Source organism: Pinus tabuliformis, chromosome 4_2 (genome assembly GCF_031772625.1).
Source record: "Pinus tabuliformis cultivar Carrire ecotype Pingquan chromosome 4_2, CPIR1, whole genome shotgun sequence".
NCBI classification, from domain to species: domain Eukaryota; kingdom Viridiplantae; phylum Streptophyta; class Pinopsida; order Pinales; family Pinaceae; genus Pinus; species Pinus tabuliformis.
Window position 1 is genome coordinate 700,829,775 of NC_142304.1, and position 24,946 is coordinate 700,854,720.

The 24,946-nt window shown below is 34.8% G+C and overlaps 1 protein-coding gene across 1 annotated transcript in view; it reads right to left on the reverse strand.

The window, feature by feature from the left end:
• The window catches only part of LOC149171409 (uncharacterized), a 44,703-nt gene extending 38,332 nt beyond the window's left edge, over positions 1-6,371 (reverse strand). The window contains exons 1-4 of the mRNA XM_089425953.1: positions 5,727-6,371; positions 5,272-5,639; positions 3,686-5,062; positions 1,015-3,307 (exon numbers count right to left, since the gene is read on the reverse strand). Coding sequence (XP_089282079.1) covers positions 1,015-3,307; positions 3,686-5,062; positions 5,272-5,639; positions 5,727-6,371 — 4,683 coding nt within the window. The remainder of the gene's footprint in view (positions 1-1,014; positions 3,308-3,685; positions 5,063-5,271; positions 5,640-5,726) is intronic.
• Positions 6,372-24,946: the final 18,575 nt, after the last annotated feature.

Genomic DNA, 24,946 nt, shown 5'->3' on the forward strand with positions numbered 1-24,946 from the left:
GGTGAAAATTTGATTGCAAAGCTTTTCTTTTAATAGTTTTAGCTTATCTTAAAATATTGAGAACATCAATTTCTAACAAATGAGTGATTTAACATAGAGCTTTGCTTCTTTGGACAAAGTAGGCTAACCAAACAATTATGTGCATTCACTTATTTTTTTTTTGGACAATAACGGTTAGATTAAAATGGGCGGTAAACCAGCTACCGCATGCTTTTACATTTCTGAAGAATCCATAACAGAGAACAGGGGAATGCATAGGATTGCTGATCAAATCCGAGAGAAATGCTGATCAAGTCGATGTTCTGAAATAGAGAAATAAACTACTTCGGCATATTGATGGCTGTAGATGCAACGGCGCACAATGCAAAGGGCCTCAAGCGGAGCTTGAGCTTACTGTGCCTCAGAACTTCGCTTCAAATGGACTGCCTGCGGATCTTTGAAGTGTTGTTCCAAAAGACATCATTGGCATAGGAAACTGAATGACCACCGAATGAGGAGGAGTCTTCATCAACTAGAAGCACCATCGCAAGATTTGGGAGTAGCCGCAAATGCTGCTTCCCGGAGAAGATCGGCTCTGGGATTTCTGAACCAAACCTTCAGAAAAGAGAGATTGGAGAAAAGCGAAACTGAACTGGGATGCGCCCTTGAGGATCCTTTAAAGTCGCTTGGGAAACAGGAACAAATCAATAAACAGAGATCAAACTCGGAGTCTGAAATTAGTCTTGAATTGTCGGATTACAAAATTGATTGAACAGAGGTCCCGAGGAGCAGGGGAGAGAGGGGAATAGGGAGCCCTTATTTCAGGGAGGAAAGGAGGATCGAGCTGGAGATTTAGGGAATGGAACAAGAAGATTCTGTTGAGTTAATTACCAGGGATCTCCGAGAACAGAGGACACCAAGGTTGGCCTCAGTATCAGCTAGGGAGTTGAGGTTCCTTAAGATATGAAAGAAGGATATTTTATTGAATTTGGGCAGCAATAGTCTGATTTTCCTGATGATGGTGGCTAACTGAACCTGGTGAGAGTTCTTAGGACGAAGCATGGCCTGGATGATGAGTCTTGAGTCTCCAAAGACTGAGAGAGAAAGGATATTTCTTTTAATCGCCTGTGTCAGCCCTTGCCACAATGCTAGAGCCTCCGCTCTGTTGTTTGTTTCAGTTCCCAGACCCCAATGAAATCTCAGTTCCGGAAAACCTCCAGGGCTCAATAGAACTCCCCCACTGCCAGCAACCCCAGGGTTTCCTTTAGAGGCCCCATCGAAGAATAAACAGTGATCTTCCAAGGCCGATCTCCACTTGATGAACTCTTGTTCTTCCAGCCTAATCTCCCAACTGGAATGAACGGGAACAGGATGAGGGGGCCTTTCCTTCAGATTTGGAACCAATTCTTTGAACCAATTCTCCTCTTCTATGAGCAGACTCGTTTCGTTCCTTGATGAAGTATTGGCTTCCAGTGCCTCGCCCAACAATGCTTTTATTTTAGAGATAACTCTTATTGTAGTGCAACTTTCTTCTCGAAAAATTCTGTTGTTCCTTTCCAACCATAGTTTCCAGCAAATAAATTTAGGGATCCACATCCAGCTGGTTTTAAGAAGACTTTTATTTTTAAGGCAGAAGGGAGATAAGTTGGCCCAAGTTCTGAACAGGGCAGGAATGTTGTCTGGAAGAGCAAGGTTAGAGGGCTCTAACAGCAGCACTCCCCTCCAGACTTCTTGAGCAAAGGGGCAAAGCAGCAACAGGTGATTGGTAGTTTCTTCATCAGACCTACAGAGAGGACATCTGGAAGGTCCTTCCATCCCTCTTCTTCTCAAGTTATCTCTGGTGAGGATGCTTTGGTGTGCCACGGTCCAACAGAAGAAGTCTATTTTTGGGAGAGCTGGAAAATCCCATATAAATTTCCATTGGGCCGGGTTTGGAGGAGCATAAGGAACAGCCATAATTCTTTTATAACCTTCAGAAACAGTATATTGGCCAGAGATGAACCCCCAGCCTCTTTTGTCTTTAGCAGTGGCCTTTGAAGGAGATTTACCTTGGAGCATATCTAGAAGTAAAGAGGCTTCCCCCTGCAGCATTATGGGGATCTCCCCCAGATTCCACCCATCCCAGGTTCTATCAGGAGCTTCTTTCCAGATCGAAATGTCCCACAATGTGTGCAGATTGCAAGACTGAAGCCAATCTTTGATGTTTGCAAGACCATTCACATGCTTCATTGGCTGGTCACCCAAGATCGAATCATCCCAGATTTTGATTTTCCTTCCATTTCCAGGGATCCAATATAGGTGTTGGCTGAATTGCTCCCTAGCAGCATTGCAAAGATTGAATATTGGTGAACCTTTTAGAGTTCTTGGAGGCTTATCCAGGCATCTCAACCGCTGCCCTTGGAAGTATTTCTTCCAAATGACTCTTTTACTCCAGCTAGTATTTCCAGAGACTAAATTCCATAGAATCTTGGATCCCAAAGCAAGATTTTGGGCAGCCAAATTGCGCAGCTGGAGGCCTCCTTCCTGAAAGGGTCTCTTGAGGATTTCCCAGCTCACTAAATGGATTCTTCTATCATTGTTATTCCCACCTTCCCACAGAAATCTTCTCAACAGGCTATCTAACTTACTAAGAAAGGTTTTTGGGGCAAGGAGGATTGAGTTTTGGAATAGAGGCATGCTTATTAGGACCGATTTCATGAGGATGACTTTCCCTGCATTGTTCAGCCATGAGGCACCCCAGGCTTGGATTCTGTTCTTTATTTTATCAAGCAGAGGCAGCCAGTGAGCAACTTTAGGCTTAGATTTGAAGATTGGGATCCCGAGGTATTTAAATGACTCCCAATTTCGGATTCCATCCATTTCTAAAAGTCTTGCTATGTCAGACAGTTCTTTAGTCGAGCAATTCCAGCCATAGATAGAGCATTTTCTATAATTGATTTTGCTGCCCGAGATCAACCTGTAAATGTCCAGTTCCCTCTTGAAATGTCTGGCAGAGATCAAGCTGGCTCCTCCAAGCAGCAGAGTGTCGTCGGCAAATTGGGCATGATTAATGTCTTTCACCTTGTGAGTAGTTCTGAGGCCAGGCAGAGTTTGAATTTGCTGGTTATGATCTAGTTGGAAACTTAGCACCGAGGCTTGGACAGCATATAGGAGCGGAGACAATGGGCATCCCTGTCTCAGGCCCCTAGAAGCTTGGAAGAAATCAGTAGAACGGCCGTTAACCAAAGGCGCAATCCAAGGCGAGGCAATACAGGCTTTCACCCAGTTGATGAAGTTTGTTGAGAAGCCTAGCTTCTTCATCACAGCAAACAAAAAATCATGTCTCACCCTGTCAAATGCGTTAGCCAAGTCGAGCTTAATCACCATGCCTTTCTCCTTTCTTTGGCAACTAGAGTGGACTGCTTCTTGGACCAGCACAATGTTATCCAAAATCTTTCTGCCTTTTATGAATCCGCCTTGATTTTCAGGGATGATGTCTGGCAAGATGTTTTTCAGCCTGTTGGCTATTATTTTGGAGACCAACTTATAACTGGAATTGCACAAAGATATTGGCCTAAATCTACTAAAGTCAGAGGCGCCTTTCTCTTTTGGGATCAGAGCTAGAAAGGCTGAGTTGATGCCACCGCCTATCTTTACACAATTCTGGGATTTTCTGACCATCCTCAGTAGATCTTTTTTTATTATTGACCAGCAAGTCAAAAAGAACCTGACAGAGAACCCATCTGGCCCTGGGGCTTTGTCAGGCTCCATGTTGTTCAGTACCTCCTCAAGCTCTTCCATACAAATCGGAGCTGTCAGCATATCGTTGTCCGAATCCTTGACACATTTGGGTATTAAATTGATCGGATATGAGTGGGGATCAATAGCTGGTTCTTCAGGAGCCGAATAAAGATCTTGGAAGAAGGAGTATGCAGCTCTCTTGATGCCTTCGAAATCCTTAATCACAGTATTTTGGTAATGAATCTCTGAGACTGATTTGAAATTCTTTCGGGCTTCCGCTTGCTTATGAAAAAAGCTGGTGTTCTTATCGCCGGATTTCAGCCAGAGAATCCTAGACTTCTGCCGCCAAAATTCTTCCTCCTCCCTGCTAGATCTATGAACCTCTTTTTGGAGCTCGACTTCTTTTAGTAGCATACTTTGAGAAACAGGATTATGCTCCATTTCTAGTTGATGAGCAGCAAGCCTATTTATATTTTCTTTTCTTTTGGCTGTGGGGGTTTGCAGTCTTTTAGCCCAGTCTTTAAGATTTCTTTTTAGAACCCTAATTTTCTCTTCCCACACAAAGAAAGGAGAACCATGGACGGGCCTATTCCAAGAGTCGGAGACCACTTCTTGAAAGCCTTCTTGCTGGATCCACAGAGGGCTGAACCGAAAAGGGATGGGGCCAAGATTGCAATCTAGGGAAAGCTCGAGAAGAATGGGCTTATGATCAGAGGTGAGATTTGGGAGAATTTTAGAGGATGCCATAAGACCGCAGGTTAGGAAAGAAGAGTGGACAAGAAATCTGTCCAGCCGGGCAGCAATGTGGTTGGGGGCTGATCTTTTATTGGACCAAGTGAATTTTCCTGAAGAAGGTTTAATATCCTCCAGGTCCCAGCCCAGCATTATGTCTTCAACCCATTCTCTGGCAGGATCCCTGACAATGGAACCTCCCTTTTTCTCATCAATATCAAGGGTGACATTCAGGTCACCTGCAATTATGATATTCTCGGGGTTTTGCTCTAAAAGAAATGAATGAAGCGAATTCCAGCAGATTTTTTTCTCACTTGGCAAAACAGGAGCATAAACGTTAAACATACTTACTTGCTGACCAGAATCCTTGTGGAGTAGCTGAGTGAAGAGCCAGTGAGGGCTGCTTTTTTCTTGAATAAAGTCATATATGGTGCTGTTCCAGAAGGTGGCTATTCCACCAGAGGCACCTCTTGCACTAACCGCTCTTCCATGGCCTTTGTTCCAAAAAACTTTACTAGAATGGAGGAGAGAAAGATCCTCCAGCTTTGTCTCCTGGATGAGGAGGATTTCAGGCGAGTATATTCTCACTATATCTTTCAGGGCTTCCTCTTTCGACCTGCTGCCTAAACCTCTGCAGTTCCAGGAGACGTATTTCATTATTTACTTTTGTGGGGAGAGGAGGCTCCAATTGGAGCCTTGTTGCTCTTGCGCCCAGATCTGGTATTCATCATTGATTTGAGAGTTTTTTGGGAGCCTTGGAGGACATCTTTGTAAGTTTCTTCCTCTCTCTGTTTCTTCTTGGATTTCCGCCCTCTAGTCGTCTTGATTGGAGTGGCTAACGAATTGTCAGTTTCAGAATCTCTCTCTTCTGAATCTCCTTCAGAGTCTGAGGCTAGACTAATGTGTTCTTCATTGCCTTCATTTCCCCTCTGACACTCCTCGGGTGATGGAACTGTTGATTCTACTTCATTTATTTTTCCTTGTTTCTCCATATTTCCGGTTTCTTCTTGGTTCTCCTTATCATCCATCTTTTCTCCAGAGGGAGATCCGTCTTTAGAAGCAGCAGCGGCTTTTGGGTTGATGTGAGGCTTTCCCGATGGGGCGGAGGTTTTCTGTCCGGGAGGCTTTGGAATAGCCTTTCCCTTTCTGATTTCTTTCCATCCTTCTTCTTCAACTGTGTTCCCTGTTGGGGCTTTTGGGCAGTTTCTCTGGAAGTGTCCATGCTCATGACAGGTTCGACATTTGAAAGGCAGCTGCTCGTAGTCCAACTTCTGGTAGTGCTGCCATTCTCCAACTTTGAGTTTAATCGCTTCTGGTAGCCCGGCTTCCAGGTCGACTTCTACGCAGATTCTAGCACATGTATATTGGCCTTTGTGATCAGCTTTGTCAATGAATCGACCCAGCCCATTACCAATCTTCTGCAGAGATTGATAGCTCCAACAGTGAAGAGGGAGATTGGGTAAACGAACCCAGACCGGCGCCTCCTTGGGGACATCAACAGATGGGTCAAAATCAGGACTCCATTTATTGAGATACAGTCCCTGATTTCCCATAAAATACGGCCCGTTTCTGAAAACCAGGTCGCGATCTTCCTTGGTGGTAAATTCAAAGATGAAATAGCCTCGCCCTACAGCATAACAAATCACATTATTTTCCAGCTGCGGTCTCCAGTTTCGTTGGATCCAATCGTCCGTGGTTTTGGTGGACGGCCATCGGCCCATAAACTGCCCTACCAGGCCTCTGTCAGACAACGCAAGAGCGATTTTAATCGATTGTTCCTCTGGAAGTGCTATCTCTGGTATTTCGTCGAGCTTTTTAATGAATTTCGGCACTTCAACGTGCTGATGCTTCTTCCCTTTCTGCGTTAGCAGTCTTCTGAAGGCATCTGCGGTGGATAATGGAGGGGTGGGAGCGGACTCCCCACCCCCGGGACCGCTCATGGCAGCGTCCAAGAGCTTGGCGGCGGCAAACCTACAGTCGGCTCCGAGGATCAGAACAGCAGCGCGCGCGAAAGAATTCCACGCATTCACTTATTAACTCACTCTTTTTATTGTTATTATTAGTATTATAAATATGGAGGTATACACGAAAGAAGATGTTGTTAATAAACTACTCCCGTTTATCATCACATGATGGATGTTTGTCAAAATGAACATATCACTTACTAGCTTTACCTTTTCCATACCACAAAAACACAATAGTATCTTATTAGTAAAATTCATTTTATTTTACACTATCACGTTAGACATAGTATGAAGTTTCCATTTGTAGGGATACATTTAATGGACATCAAAAGCATACCTAAATTCCACTAGCAATTTTATGAAGGATTTTGTTTCACTCATTTGAGAAAATATATGGTATCATACACTGAATGAAGGTTGTGTCAAAATGAAGTGATCTTTGTATTGATTTTATTTTCACTTATCATCTTTTTATCAATCAATTAGTTAATGGTCAATCAATTCATGCTTTGAAGATAATGTTGGCATCATTTTTTTTTTAATATGGTAAAAATTACCACATCTTAGTTGTCAACCAATAATGAGGATACCCTCTATTGGTTTCCATGTGTGAGTGTAGATTGACTGATCACAATTATTCAAGGAAAACTGCACCATCTGAAATGACCCATTGTTTGTCCACAGGGGGGGGCACTTTTACTCCTAACAGATTCCTCTGAGTCTTGGGCCATTAACCTATTTCCTTACATATGAGAAATGTTATTTTTATCCAATTGAATGAAATTTTAGACCTTACTCTAGGACCAAATGATGACTTCAACCAAGATAGTATCTACAAGAAATTCATTGATCCATGTGGTAATCATTGATTCTACCTCAAAAAATTTCATGTTCTTTTTAGGGGCTTCTAGCCTTAGTTATCCTATATATGAGAGTAGATACTACCCCAAGCTGCAATTTAACTGGTTGCCTTAGAGGATTATTATTTTTGTTTATTCAAAGGTTTCAAGATGTTTTTGTTTTTCATTTTTATGTGTTTTATTAGAACATTTTATGGGTATTTTTTGACATGAAATTAGCTAACAAAATTAAACCACCAAATTGATAATCCATTTTATTTATTTATTTATTGTAATCCAAACTATAAAAACATACAACACTCAACGCTATTGGTTGATCCTTTGATTATACAATCTAAAATACCTCAATGTGTAGTGACCTAAGTGTAGATTGACTGATCAACATTATTGAAGGAAAACTACACCATCTCAAATGATTTATTGGTTCTCGATAAGGGGCCAAACTTTCACTTCTACCGGATGTCTCTAAGTCTTGGGCCATTAACCCATTTCCTTGCATATGAGAAAGGTTTTCTCTTCATCAATCACATAAAAATTTAGACCTTACTCTAAGACCAAAAGGTGACTTCAACCAAGATAGTATTTGCAAGAAATTCATTATCCCTTTTGGTCATCATTTATGCTACCTCTAGTAAGTTCATGTGTTTTTTAGGGGAATCTAGCCTTACTCCCACCTCCAGTTGCAATTTAAACTCTTGCCCTAGAGGATTATCATTTTTGTTTATTTAAAGGTTTCAATGTATTTTTTCTTTTCATTTTTATGTGTTTTAGTAAAAAAATTATGGGTAGAGTTGTGTCTTTGTTCGATGGATTTGCATTGGGTATTTTTCGACATGAAATAGCTACATACCCAACAACATGAAATCACCAAGTTGATAATCCCTTTTATTTATTTAAATCCAAACTAAAAAATAAAAAATCTACAATACTCAACACTTTTGATTGAGCTTTTGTTAGTACAATCTAAAAGACATCAATGTGTAGTGACAAAATCATGTGCAAACAAATATTAGTCATCTAAAATAATAGGTTGGTGATCCATAAGGGTAAAATTTGAAAAATAATGTTGGTGGTCCATAAGGGGACAAATTGTTACTCTTTATAGATGCTTATGGATCTTGGGTGGTTAGCCTATTTCTTTATGTTGAAGGAAAACAAACTATTAGTCAATTAGAAACAATTTCATGCCATACCCTAGAACAAAAAAACAGATTAAATCTAGATGGCATTTGCAAGAAATTAAATTTCCCTTACTCACATCACTAAAGTTATGGCAATAAAGCCATATGTTTCGAAATACCATATAATATTAATCATATGCATTAAACCAAATACTATGCCTAATTAAAACTTAATTCATGCCCAAAAATAATTAACAAATCTCTTTAACTTCATATAAAATATAATTACATAAACATTTATGATTAAATTACACTTTCTTTTTTATCCTTAATGCAACTTATTATTTATATATAATTTTGATTTTAACAAATAATGACATCATCAAAATTTAAAATTCAATATCAAACTATTTATGATAAATAAAATTACCATTTACTTATTCGTACTTTTATGACTGTGCATAAATAACAAATAACTATTAGATAACTAAGTTTTTAGTTTAGATTTGTATTTAAAATGTTCTTGTAATATAAAGTTAATATGCTTCTTGAAAGTTTTCACATTCAGGAATTCTCTCTTCCTGGTTCTTAGTTTATTTTCAGAAAGGACCCAGGTACGTTTTTCTTGTTTCTAAATTCTGTTTATCTAAATATTTCTACATCATGAAGTCCTGCAGTTGGATAATTGATCTTATGATCATCTGCAATTTTGATGACGTGGTACTATCTAACCCATCATCCTTATGTTGTAGATGTGTTTTCATGCTGTGTACAATTCTGTTGTCATTACTTGTCTATTTTGACACATTAGGATCATTTGGAACAGATCTTTCTGATGTCTATTCACAAAATGATCGAGTTCATTTCTCAGATATGATGTAATATTGACAGTTATATTCCTTATATAATACTATTATGCTTTTTTTTCCTGAAAAAGTTACTATGCTACCAACCCAAGTTGTTTGCTTGATGACAATTTTAACCTGATTATTAAAAGATGGAGTTAAGAGTATTTCATCGATACAACTTTTATGTGGTTTCATTTAGTAAACATCTAACTCATTAATTAGAATGTATATAGTGTATATGTTTAGTGATAAAAATGCCTAAATAGAAATAAAAAGAGTGAGATAAGTCTTGGAGTATAGGATAAAATAATCTCTATGTGATAAATTACTACTATACAGTTCATGTGACATATTCCAAACACTACCATTAAAGGTCTGAAAAGGGATAAACCCTTTGTGAACATTGTCCATGAACATATTTTGTTATTAAATTGTACACTAGCTTATGAGATATGATGGGATCGACAAAACGATTCATAAAGATTAAGTGGTCATATTTCAATATTTTGATTATTCCACTTACACTAAATTCATCAACTAGGAGACCATATAAAAATAAATATTATAACTATTTTTACCTCCTTAAAAGAAATAAAAGCACCCCATTAACAATGTTTTGAGATTTATCGAAATATATCTAACCAAGATGATACCTTACATAAGCCAATTTAGATACTTGAATTTTTTGAAGTATTATTCACTCAATTAACAAAAGTTTCGGTGGAAATAATACTTCATAGAGTCATAAACAAACTATATGAGTTAAAAACACACGAAACTAATCGACATAATTTAGATAAATTCATGTGATTGCATTCTATTCACAAGATTTACATATTAATGTATAGTTTGTTGACTCTTGGTTTTCATCTTCCAAGACGTCACTTAGACTTTAATGATTATTGGAATTCTTCCACATCAATCTTAGTGGATTGGGTGTCCAACAACCCCCCACCCAATCCAAAAGGCTGTACAAGAGTCCAAGAAGAGAGCAAAAATACAATAGTGCACGATAGCCAATGAATGTAGGTGCTCTTTGAAATGGTGGTTTAAGGAAGAACACAAACTAAATGAGGTAGAAGAACTCAAAGTTTCTACAGGTGGTGGTTTAAGGATGACCACCAACTTTGGAACTAGGCTTGAAGAAATTCTTGGATGAATTTTGAATATATATAGAAATTGAAGCCTTCTGCGAAGTGGAAGTGTTTCCTGATGATGGTTTGAGGATGACCACAAATTGATGTAGCATAAGCCAAAGGTTTCTATCAGTCGTGGCTTAAGGCTAGCCACCAATCAATTCATTCTCATGGAACATGAATCTATCTCTGGCTATAACTTTGAATCTAGCTATGGATGAATCTAGTTCTAATCTCTAGTTCAAGCTATGGCTCAAAATTTCTTGATACATATTTGAAGCAAGTAGTTTGCCATCAATTACCCCCCTACTACATACAATGTGAGAAGATGATGATATTTCCACTGCCAAGTGTGTCAATACTCGAGAATGAACTTTGAGGTATGATCAAAATATCTTCTTGGTTGTTGAAGACAATTGCCAAGAAGTGATCCATACAAGGTGAATATTTGCTCTTGTAGGAGTCTTTTGTCTGGAACATCTGTTTGAATAATGAGTATGTTTAGAACAATTCTCACAAGGGTGAAGATCATAATACTAATCTTTCACATGGCCAACTCGATCACAATTTTGAAATTTCGCAATCTAAGGTGGTCGTGGAAGAGGAGAAGGTGAAGATGAATTGTCATCAAGGAATCGATACTTTGAAACTTGATTGATTTGGAATAGTCTGGAATGTAAAAGTATACATCCTTTTCATATCTAAGGCCATTTATTTTCTTATTTCTGATAATTTCTTCCCAATGTCTAATGATGGGTTTGGGAAGTGCAAGTTGAACCTCTGTATCTTCATGTAAATTTGTTCCTAAAGTAACCTTACTAATCTGATCAAATGTTGGATGCTAATAAGAGTTTGTCTCAAACTCAAAAAGTGAATTGTTCTGAACAAGAACTAGTTTAGAATAATGACTTTTATGTTGTATTTCATCTCGCTAGAGATTAGATTCAAGTTGCAAAAACTCAATCTTCCCCTGCGCAAATTGTAAACAAATTTGAATATTAGTTAGAGAGGCCTTGCTGATTTTCATTAAGGGAATTTTGGGGTCTAAAGTGGGCCTCCTAATGAAAATAATAAAATAATAAAACAATATTTATGAAATTTTAAAGAAAAAGAAATGAAACTGTTTTTCTATTATATTTTCGGCTTATCTATTTATAGTTTTACTCAAATGTCAAGTGTAGACACCCATTGGATGTAGAATTCAATTATACATCCAACGAGTACCTACTCTACTTACTTATGAGTAGACCTATTGGGTGTGGAGCCTGATTTAAAGGTCTTGTTTTAGTTGTGTTTGGATCACAATCCTTAATGGGGGGGTGTAGTGGGGCTTTCCCCCCCACTATTGCTGCTAGGGGGTCCAGTAGCCCCCCCAGTGGGGGTTTGGGGGCAGCACCCCCAAAAGAAAATGATTGAGAAAAATTGTCTTGTAAAATATTGTAATTGTGTATCAATCTGGGTTGTTCATTAGGCAGAAGATATGATGATAGAAGTTATGTTAATGTAGGAGTTTTTTTCCCTAGAAGGAAACCTTCAGTTTATATGAGGGAACTGTATAGTTGTTGTGTATTATTTTGTGAGAAAAAGAGAGAAGACTATGTGAGAGTGAAGAGGAAGTTAAAATGGATGTGTTGTAGGTTGTAGCCCTTCAATTTGTTAGATAATATAAAAGGAAGGAATGGTTGTTTCTTCATAGACATAGCCCAAATTGGGTGAACCATGTATATATGTGTCTCTCTTGTTTTAAGTTTTTTGTGTTTCCAATATTTTTGTTCCATTACTCTGTTATTTAATTTCTAACAAGACCCACTTAAAAAAAATGAAAATACATGAAAAAAATGTGTTCAACAACATTTTTTCATGTATTTTCATTTTTTTTTTTGGATGTGGGTCTACTTAGAAGCATACAAAGTGGGTACTCTTTGGATGTGGAATTGAATTATGCATCCAACTAGTGTCTACACTTGACATTTGGGTAAGCCTATAAGGAGATTAGCCAAAAACACAATAAAATAAAGAATTTTTCTTCTTTTCCCTCCAAAATATTCCCCTTAGGAATGATATCATCATCTTGAATCCTATTGGTTATTTTAAAGTTAATTTTGTTAGTATATTTTTTGGTTTGAGGCCCATTTCTTACCTCAAAATTTCCCTAATGCACCGTGTCATCAACAACAACATAGAGTATTAGAGTGAACAATAGCTCTATTAATCTATCCATTCGACCCATTTTCCAAACAATTCAGACTAAACAAATGCATTGAGTCCACTACTACTGAAATGAAGTAGATGTTGTTCAAAAGTTGGAAATTGTATGTCACCTTAGTGAGGAAAGTGTGACTAATAGCTTCTTATTAGCTTTTCAATCTCTTTTGTTAGGTACCTATACTACTAGTGTAACCCCTTATTGTTATTAGTGTAACTCCCTTATTATATTGTTGTACCCATGTAGTCCCCATATTGTTATTATTGTGCCCCATAGAAGTCCACTATTGTTATTATTGTGCCCTTACATTATTATTGTTATGCGAGCTTTGATTATATTATGACCCCTTAGACCCCTATATATAGAAATGAAGTCTTGTCATTTGTATCATCCAAGAATTGTTCATTTGTGTAATGTAAAGGAGGTTTCCCCCTCGAAGAGGCTTATTTTGAAGGAGTTTATCTATATTTTCTATCTTTTTGTGAGCTAGTTTCATAAAATTTGGTATCAAAGCTTTGGATTCTAGGGTTTTGCTGCTCCAAACATGTCATTGTGACATTTTCACTATAACTAGTTTTCTGCAAGGTTTCAGAATCTAACAAAAAAACCCATTTGAGATGAAAGCGCACTGAACCACAAGTCCAAAGTTCAGATCTTGTATAGATATATTTTCAGAGATCTAATCTGAGGAAGTTAGGGTTTTTGCAAGATCCATAATTCAATATCAAACAAGTCATCGTGGAATTTTCGCTATAATTATTTTTCTACGAAGTCTCAGAATCTGAAATTAAAACCCATTTGAGCCGAAAACGAGGTGAAGCCAGGGCCTGAATTTTAGAACTTGTTTCGCTATATGGTCGGAGATACAGTCCAAGATATTTAGGGTTTTTGCAGGCTCCCAAATTACATCCCAAACAAGTGACTTGGGAAATATTCATAACTCTCTCTTGGAGCATCTGATTCAAATTTCGCAAAAGGTGACAGAAAGAAGACAGACTGTAGTTTGTTTGGTACTAGTTTCAGAACCTAAGGTCGAAACAATGACACGTGGTATGTCGTACAAGTTCACTCTACTGAACTAGTCTATAATTAGGTCATCGCAGGAGATTGGGCATAACTCTTCCTTGAAGAATCCAATCTTGATCAGACTTGTGGGGTTCGAAAGAGCACTCAGAGGACTACCATAGGACGCAATTTCAGACCTTGGAGATATGAAATTACAGAGACATAGAATATTAAATTGAGCTCCGAAAATCACGAAAAACCGATATGAGGAAGTTTGATGGCAAAGATCCAGTAAATTAGATACAACAAATGGAGCAATATTTCGATCTACATGAGGTGAAACTATTACAAAAGGTACATATTGCATCTTTATATTTAGAACCGAAACAATTTTTATGGTATAAAGGGATTTGTTCTCATAAATCACTTGTCACATGGTCAATTTTCACGGATGAAATGATAGCACATTACGAGGATACAAAGACTAACATCTTCTTTAGCCAATTGATAAATCTCAAACAAAAGGGTTCAATGGCAGAGCACATTGAGAACTTCCAAAAATTGAATATAAGGGTAAATGATATTCCAGACAAGAAAAGGATTGATGTCTTCATAGGGACTTTAAAGGATAACATTCAACATGAGGTTCATCTTTGGGAACCTGATTCATTGGGGAAGGCATTCATGTTCGCAAGAAAAATTGAAAGCGGAATTATGGAAACAGGGAATCCTACCACTCACAACTATAAATATGGAAGTGTTTTCTCTCCTAGCCTTCCACAACCTACAAGGTTTACACAATTGGAAGAAAAAGGAGAAAAAGGGCTTTGTTACAGTTGTGATAGCAAATACACTAAAGGTCACAAGTGTGCTGAGAAGAAATTATTTTACATAGATTTTGAAGAGGAGGAAGAAAATGATCAATAAATGTCAAAAGAAGAGGATATACACCAGGAACTAACCCCAAAGAAAGAAGAAATGAATCCGGCCATATCTTGTAAAGCATTGGCAAGAATTACCACTCCTCAAACTCTCAAGATAGAAGGACATATCAAGATGAAAAAGGTTCAAGAAGTGAAAGATCACATCAAGCATCAAGAAATGAATTTGATGCATTGGACGAAATTACCACTCCTCAAACTATCAAGATAGAAGGACATATCAAGAAGAAAAAGGTAATAGTGTTGATTGATTCGGGCAGTACCCATAATTTTATTCATTGTAAGATAGCCAAGGAGTTGAATTTCTTCCTATATCCAGCATGAGAGTGTTAAGTGATGGTTGCAAGTGGAGGAACCCTAAATTGCTCTAAAAAGTGCCATAATATCAAGTTATCCATGGGAGAATATGTATTCAATATCTTAATGCTTTCCATTCCAATGGGTGGTGTTGATGTTGTACTAGGAGCCCAATGGCTACAATCCTTGGGTACAATAGCTTTTAATTTTCAAGAGCTTTTCATGAAATTTTCTTCAGAAGGAAAGGAAGTTGAATTAAGGGGTATCACATGGAAACCGGGAAAGATAATCATCTCTAATGGAATGGAAAATCTTCTAAAGAAATAAAAATGAAGCGTAATTACATAATTATGTTCTCTAGAGGTTCCCACATCGAAATCATCTATTTCTCCAGATCTCCAAAAAGTCTTGGACAATCATTCCAAGGTATTTGAGACTCCCAAAGGCTTCCCACCTATTTGTGATCATGATCATTCTATTCATTTGATTGTAGGAAGTGTTCCTCCAAACATCAGGCCTTATAGATATCCATATGCCCAAAAGAGTGAAATTGAACATATGGTTGCAGAAATGCTAGAGGCTGGTATAGTTCAACCTAGTCATAGTTCTTTCTCTGCTCCAATAGTATTGATTCACAAGAAGGATGGGTCATAGCGCATGTGTCCAAATTATAGAGAGCTCAACAAACTCACTATTAAGGATAAATTTCCCATTCTTGTCATTCATGAATTATTGGATTAATTGCATGGATTAATTTACTTCACCAAGTTGGATCTTTGTTCAGGATATCATCAAATAAGAATGAAGACTGAAGACATTCCGAAAACAACATTATTGAAGAAAGATGCATTTTCATGGACTCCAGAAGTAACAAAGGCCTTTGAACATCTTAAAGAGGCAATGTGCCAAGCACCGGTCTTAGCTACGCCAGACTTCACAAAAACCTTTATTGTGGAATATGATGCATCAAGAAATGGAATTGGTGATGTTTTAACGCAAGAAGAAAGACCCATTGCTTTCAAAAATTGTCTAATCAAAAGAAAGTATTTACACAAAGCTATTTATGAGAAGGAAATGTTGGGAAGACTACACGCACTTAAGAAATGGCGACCTTACATAATGAGAAGATCCTAGTTTAAACAATATTGCCAGAACTTGACAAGGAAGGAAAAATCATATTGGAATGTGGAGTAGTCACAAAGACAAGAACCTAACAGCTACGAAATCGATCAATTTCAGAGTATCTCATCAAGTGGAAGTACTTACCCGCTAAAGATTCCACATGGGAGGACAAGAATTTTATATAGAAGAATCAATAACTACTCAAGCATTGAAGAAAACACTTTTTGAAGGAGAGGGGAAAGTTAGGTCCCTATACCACTAGTGTGACCCCTTATTGTTATTAGTGTAACTCCCTTATTATATTTTTGTGCCCATGTAGTCCCCATATTGTTATTATTGTGCCCCATAGAAGCCCACTATTGTTATTATTGTGCCCTTACATTATTATTGTTATGTCGGCTCTGATTATATTATGACCCCTTAGATTCCTATATATAGAAATGAGGTCTTGTCATTTGTATCATCCAATAATTTTTCGTCTGTGTAATGTAAAGGAGGTTTGCCCCTTGAAGAGGCTTATTTTGAAGGTGTTTATCTATCTTTTCTATCTGTTTGTGAGCTGGTTTCATAACATCTTTGTTGTTTGCAATCAGGATATCCCTCATGGCTTCATATGATTTCACTTAGTAAAAATTAAATAGTGTTGAATGCTACAACAACAATAATGAATGTTATCAATAAAATTGTTGACACACTTTGTGGGAGGCTTATATTTAAGAAAATGACCGCAAAAATCCACCAGGGAAATTTTCTTCATAGAATGCATTCATGAAGATGAATTCAGAACCTTGAAACTATTAACCCCATAATAGCTATATATATATATATATATATATATGAGCTACTCCCTTGCCTACCAATCGTTCCATCAAATAAAACTCGGTGCAACACTCTTCTATTCATCATACTGAATACTCAAAGTGACTATCCATCTATATTGGACCAGCCATCATTAATAAAAAAATTGATATACTTCGAATGAAAGATAAAGAGTGTGATGTAACTAAAAATATATGATCTTTTTCCCTCCAAGAGGAGCATTATATTTTATTATCCCACAATGCAACAATGAAGCCTTCTCGGCTAGATGAATTCATACTTCTTTCTCCTATTGACATTGGACCTTAAACAGATTCAAACCTCCAATCTTCTTTGTTGTGGGGGATCATTTCCTATGGAGACATATTTGAGAGTGGTGTGTTGGTAAAAGACCCCTAGACATGAATCGAGGTAGTGAATCAATCATAAAAGCTATCTCTTGTATCCTGGGAAGTCTAGTTAGATAAAAATTCTCATAGAATTGAAAACATGCATTGAATACTAAAGAATACAAACACTTTCTTGTGAGGCTTCAGAGAAGCTACTGTGCAAGTTTGTGATTTGTATACCATATTGACGCTACTTGTGTTTTTTTTTTCTATTATGAGATGATCATGGCCACACCCTTACATAATATAGTTGTTTGTATACTTCCACAAGGCACTAGTATACACACTTTTTCTTTTTGTGAGCTAGTGGCCTTCAATAGGTAATGAGATGATTATTAGAAAAATGAAAATAGTTACAAAAAAAGTACCTTATCAATCATGTGCTTTCAAATGCAGGAATGCCAAAGAGCCTTGGATGTCCGTGAAGAGATTCTTTTGCATGATGAAGACCCTCACAAGAGAGTTGTAAACGGGGGCCATGAGTTGCATGTAGGAACCACAGTGTTAAGCTTGGTGTCGCCACGTCTCTATGCGTTGATGCTTGTCAAGCCAATATCACCACCACCACAAAACTAAACAACACGGAATAATCACCCATGTTTGTAAAATTGATCAAATTCTTAGCAACACATGATCATATTAGAGAGTCAATAAAGAGAGAGAGAGAGAGAGAGAGAGAGAGATTCCAGGTTGCATGATGGAACAAAAATAGTGGGTAGAATAGACATGCAAAGAAACGGGACAATGGAAACAATGGTAGTATTTTAGTCCTCCACATATAATTTGACTTGTATTTGTGTTCGCTGGTCAAAAAAATCGAGGTTAGGTGAAACCAATATGATATTGCACTAGCTCATGAAATGCTTTGATATCTGATTCCTCAAGAGAAATGTTCTAATTTCTATCTTTGCATTCATTGGGAAAGGTATGAGTGAGGGTGGAGATCAAAAAGGAGCTACACATGAAAAAAATATCTAACACGGGGGCATGCAATTCTAGTTCTATAGAGAAACAACTGCAGACAAGGTTGAGTGGATGTAGGGCCTGAGGAGGGCATATCTGACAAGATAGAGAATGGCAGACCAAAGCTAGGTGTATTAAGGAGAGTCATACCAAATAGATAGACTCAAAATTGTTTGGGAGAAAAACTTAGATTGATAGAGATGCAAATGTGACTGACTTTTGAGCAATGAGGGCACCTAGGCTAGGCAAAAACACTAGTGGCTCACACTATTAAGAAAGGTGGGAATAACCCTGCTCTAATACTATGTTAAACACACACAAAAGTAATAGTTAGAATCTAGATAAAATCATGTGATTGCATTCTATTCACAAGATGTACATATAAATACATAGTTTCCTGATCTTTGGTTTTCATATTCTAAGAGGTCGCTTGGACTTCAATACTTGTTGAAATTCCTCTACACCAACCTTAGGTGTCCAACAATTCATAATGTTAAATGATTGTAATGAAAACATTAAATTTATAATAAAATCATTATATTAAATATATGTAAATATGAATATTATCTTTATAAAAAATATTATTCTTAATTTAATACTAATTTTTATAATGGGTTTGCCTTGGTGATGTATTAATTAATCATTCTCTGCTATGTTTTACGATAAATTCATTAATTAATCATTCTTTGCTATGTTTTACGATAAATTCAACACTTATACTGTTTAATACACTTAATTTAAAGTTTCCTATTGTGGTTGAAATAATGCATTCTCAATGGTGATACATGGATATGAACATTTTTTGTATCAGTCGATACATCATTGGTCTCTCATATTTATTTTTACATATAAGAAAGCAATGTGTTTTTTTACTTGTAAGCAAGATAAACATTCTCAATTGACTCACTCAAAGTTAATATATTGTAAGATTGATTTAAACTAAAGTGGTAATAATAACAATTTTTATTATTTAAATAATTTGAAGTAGGCTCAAAACTAAAGTTTTAGTGGGTAACAATACCACACCACGTGCATTTATATTGGGAAATATATATTGAGAAAAAAATGACATAATATATTGGGGTATATATATGGGATTAAGGGTTTTTATATTGGCAGATATAAAAAATGGAACTCAAAGTTAGTGAAACAATATAAAAAAATGGATACTTACAATATCTACTAAAAGTATGGGTTTTTTAAATTGGGAAGGTGTATTGGGTTTATATTGGTAGGGGATTAAATAATGTGATTTTTAGATGTATTTTCCAATATGTAGTCAAATTAGGGGTATTGTTTAGTATACCACAAACTCACGTGATATGTCATGGGTTCATTGAGTAAATCTCCAGTTAAGCTGAATTGAAATTGTTGATTTCACCTATACTTATAACCCAAATCAATTTTAATGCCTTTATAGTCCTCGTTTCCACAAACATCACAACAAAAAGTAATAGAGCATGTGACAAAAAAGAGGATCTTTTATATGACTAAATACTCCCTTGTTTGTAACCAGCCCATTAATGACATTTATGAATAGTTGTATATGATATAATAATAACTAGCAATGAATATATCAAAATTATTGATTCTCTATACATAATCATCTTTCTTTAATTAATTTAACTCATTTTCATCCTCTCTGGTGATAATTATGGACTAAGTCCCACAAAGTTCAAAAACAATCTCTTTTTTCCAGAATCATCTACTTTAGTTTTGGATAATTTTGTCTCCTATATTATATATATGGTACTAAACATAAACACATTGTTTTTGTTTTGATATCATCCTTATGGTAAAAGTTTTGTTGATACTATGATGGACTAAGTTATATTTAGAATAATGCTTCCTATAGAAATGTAAATTATTTTGATCAAGTGTAAATTGTTTTTTATATCAATAAAAATTTTACAGTAAATTTAAGATAAATTTAAAAAAACAACCTCTTTCCATTTTTTATATACAAATTTATTTAAAAAAAATATCATCATGCCCATAACAAAATAGCACGTGGAATTTATTTCCATGTTCACTTCCCACTAACATGGAACAATTGCCCCTCTCCCTCCGAAATATGTAAACAAAAAATTATTTCATTTAATAAATAAATATATTAGAAAACGGAGGAAACGGAGTCTGGCATTCTAAAACTATGTAAGTTATTAAGACTCTTCAACTTTCAATTAAGTTGGAAATAGGTATTGATCAACATTTTAATACGAATTGTTTTTGGTGAGATTTTTTTGGAAATTTTTTTACGAGTTTTTCTGGTTTAATTTTTCTAAAATTTTGCTGGAATTTAGTGAAATCACAAGTTTGATGGGTAACCTTTACACAATAGAACTGCCCTAGGGCTTTTAGGGTGTTGAATCCATATCTAGAGTCAAAAAACCAGTTTAAATAACACAAATCAAAATTTCACCTCAAATTATTATTATATTTTTTTATTTAAGCATGAAAAGTCCAAAAAATCGTACTAAAAACAAATCCATTTTAATATACTATACAACCCCTCAGTATATTTAAAAATATTATAAAATTATGATTTTTATTTTTTTATAATATTAATATTTAATTTTAAAAATATAATTTTTTTTTTTTAAGAATGATGATATTAATTATATTCATCAAAATCCCTGTAAATATAATCAAATAAGTTATTAATAGAAATGAATAATTAATTTTATATATTTAGTGAAAAGATTTGTTGAACACTTTTTTTTCATTATAAAAAGATATTTCAGGTTAAATGACATTATATAAAATTTAATTAAGTTAAATAGCATTATATAAAATATAATCTATTTAATGTTTTATTATATTTGGATAGAAAATAATACTTTATCACACAAACATTTAGAATAAACTCACTTAACCTTTGGTTTTGAATTTCTAACTTTCACAAAATTTCAATCCATTTCTATTAATGTTGTTCCAAATCTTTTGAATATCCAGGACTTCACAAATTAATATTGATATTTCGAAAATTTAAAACATGATGGCATGTCACACAAGATATTCCAATGATGCAATAGTTTACTTATGGAAAATATACACTATGAAAAATATAGTAATTTTTCCATGGAAAGGGAGTTTGGGATGATTGTTCAAGGTAGCAAAATGGTCGAATATATTGTTTTTTTTTTAAATATTATATAAATAATAAGGTTGTTTGTTAATATTCATTATCACATATGTAATGAAACAAATTATGATGTATTCTAAAAACTAGTTATTTTATTTCAATATTGTAAAATATAAAATAATAAATTAATAATTTATTTTATATATTAATATATTATATTAAAATTCGTAGAAAAAATATATTATATTAAGATTACAAAAATTTAAATATAAAAAATAAAAACAATACTTGAAATAAATTAATATATAAAATATAATATTTACTAAATTTTTTAGAAAAACATTTTTTTTTTACAATTAAATATGTTTAATGAAAAAAAATATGATTTTTATTGCAGAAAAGTATTTGTGTGATGCAATAAAAAAAAATTAAGTTTAAAGAATCTATAAATTAGTTTGGATAATAATGAAAATTCTAGTAAAATTATAATAAAATTTATCAAAAATTTTTGAAAATTTTAGTCTAATTATCAAACTTCCAATGCCCAAAAATTCTATGAAAATGCCCAAAAAAAAATTCTATAAAAAACAATTTAAAAACTCCAACATTCTAATTTTTTAAATCTTTTTAAACAAATTTCAACTAAAAAAATTCTACTATCCAAACGAATTTATGATATTGTTAACAACGCCAAACAAAAATGCCTAACCATTTCCTAAAGGTCATGTGGTCTGACCCACCTCCTCATTATAATACTCACTTTATAAACATTACGTTGACTCGGAGTAACATTGCATTTAAAATGGGATGCCTAGCAGAACAACATGACTTTATGGAAAATATATTGGAAGATAAATAAATTGATATCGATGTGATGTTTAATTAATTCACAGTTTTCAATATTGATACCTTATCTTTGATCTTTTTAGATATGGGATGGTCATTATCTTTATAACTTTGTTGCACCATAATATCATTAAACATAAAATCTACTACAACCTTTCTACTTTACACATCATCTTTTTTCTGAATTTATGATGTATCTAGTTATCCTAAGTAGGTCTTAATTAATGTAATTTTGTAAATTGTACACCGGAGTTTTTCATTTTTTTTTTAATTTATTGGTATACATCATACAACTTATTATATTATTATAAAAAAATTGTTTTTTTGCTTTTTTAATTTACTAGTAAGTTTGATTTATTATTAAATAGATAATTTTATTTCTTAATTATTTATAATATTTGATATAAATTATAAGTTTTGAGGGTTAGTTTAATTGGTCGAAGTCTCATTGCTAAAGCATTTTGGTCATTGGGAAGTTAGGCTCTTATTAGTTTAGTCAATGGGATGTGATCCCTTGGAGTGCATCTGCTCAGACTTTCCTTAGAAAAAAAGTATTTGATATAAATTATATAATCTTTTAGTATTCTAAAACTATTTATATACAATTTAATTTTATATTTCATTTCTAATAAAAATTAAAATACATAGAAATATCCTTTCATAAAGATTTATCTAGTTTTTTAGACTTTACACAACCCAAAAAAAAACATAAATTTAACTAATGCTTCTTTTTAGAAGCATAAAAGATCAATATCATGGAAATATGCATCCATTAAGCCATACATCAAATGACTTGTTGTGGTGATATACAAAAAAACCCATCTACAAATTCCTCTAATACCATAAATTCCAATTTCAATTGATTATCCTTCCTTTAACAGTCAATTAGCATCAATGTTGTGCTTTGTGTAGATGTATGTGATGATATATTTTGAAATATTCCTAAAATCAATTTAACTAGATAGCTAGAGGCTTGATAGCAACATTTTGATTCTAAGTTTCCCCTTTCATCCAATTAATGACAACACCATTCCCATAAATATATAATCAATCAAGTCATTTCTCATTTTCCAACTTCAACAGACATCTCAAAGCCATCAACTCCATTAAATAGTTGGTTTCTATGCCCAAGATTGATAGAATGCCAATCTAAAAAATATAATACTCCTATAACATTGATAAAAGCTTGAGGCACTTGCTTCACTCCATGAAAGAAGCCCCGAGGATATGTTTACTAATTATCAAGTCCCCAATTTGTTGAGGGACTCTTTCCTTCAACCTTGACCTACATATTTTAAATAAACCATATGATTGTGAGAATACTTGGAAGTTGGCTTTCCATTACCATTAAAAAAACTATCATTATGAACTATTGAAACACCCCAAAGAATTATATAGGGTAATTACTTAAACCCTTCAATTCCTTCTCCCTAAACATATTATTCAAATATTGTTTTATAGAATGTCATTCCATGCATTTGGGATACCTATGATTTTTTCATCCTTCCAAATTTGGTGTGCATATGGGCATTGGATTATTAAATGTATGAAGTTTTCCTCTATTCTCTTACACTTATAGCATATGCTGGTCCATTTTTCTTCCCTTTTTTTGTAACATATCCCATGTCCAAGCTCCGTTCTAAAGGGACAACCATAAAAATATCCTTATTTTCTTAGAATATTTTATTTTCCATATCTTAGAGACCACTGCTAAACCTCTACTTGGTCTCTACCATCTATCATAACCTTATATCCTAGAATTGCAAAATAACTTTTGACAACCTTACCTTGATCCCATTCTAGTGTTTGTGTCTCATCATTCAACCTTATATGACTCGTTTTCAATTTTGGCACTTATATATTCTATCTTGCTTCCCTATCTCCTTTCGAATGCAGGGATTAGGTTGTTTTCCACCCCCAAGACCAGATAGTGGTAAAATCCAAATCATATTCTTGATTTAAACTGATAAATTCATTAACTTAGTGACTATGCTAGGCCATCATCAAGTAGTAAATCCACACTCCCACACCCCAAAATAAAATTAGATTCAGGCCTTACTTGGTTTCCCCTCCCTAACGTCTATGCCAAATTACCTCTAATAAGAGGGAATGAGAACACTAAATCCTTACACAAACTTGACAACTTCTTAATGCACACCCAAGGGTTTCTAATCCAATATAATAGAGAACCCGGGGTTATATATTTATTCTTAATTACTTTCCTCCAAAATCTCTCCTTCATTAACAAATTCCACAAACTTTTAGCAACTAGCTACTTCTTAAACATGTGAACACATTCTAAGCCCCACCAACCCAACAACTTTGGTTTAGTAGTATCCAACCATTTTGTTAGGTGAATCCCTTGGTTTTCACCTTTACCTTCTTATACAAAATTGAAACATATTTGCTTAAACTTCACAAGTATACCTTTTAGAATAGATGTAAGAGAGTGTCGATACAATGGGACAACTTCAGCTACACTTTATCAATGTCTATTTTCCACCCCCTTGATAACCATCTAGTGTACCATTAGAAAATCATTCCCTTTTTTTCTATAAGGCATACCCAACCATTTTTGCTATAGTTGTCGGGCTTTAGAATAAATCCCAAGTATTTTAGTCCTTTTTGGAAGCTAAAAGTTATGAAAAGAATAAGGAATCTCACCTCTGTGCTCCATCATCCTCAAACCCGTAATGAAAAAGAGTATACTTTTGTATATTAACCTCCCTCCCAATAGCCATTTGTTTTAGGGACCCTAGCTATTTGTTTTATTTCCTCATTGAACTTCAATTCTTACTTTTTATCGTGCAATTTTAATATGTGAATTCATCCCAATTGACAAGTGTTTTGGGTCTTTAACCCATCACTACTTAATCTCACCAAACCCAAATCCCCCATCTCTTCCTCCCATTT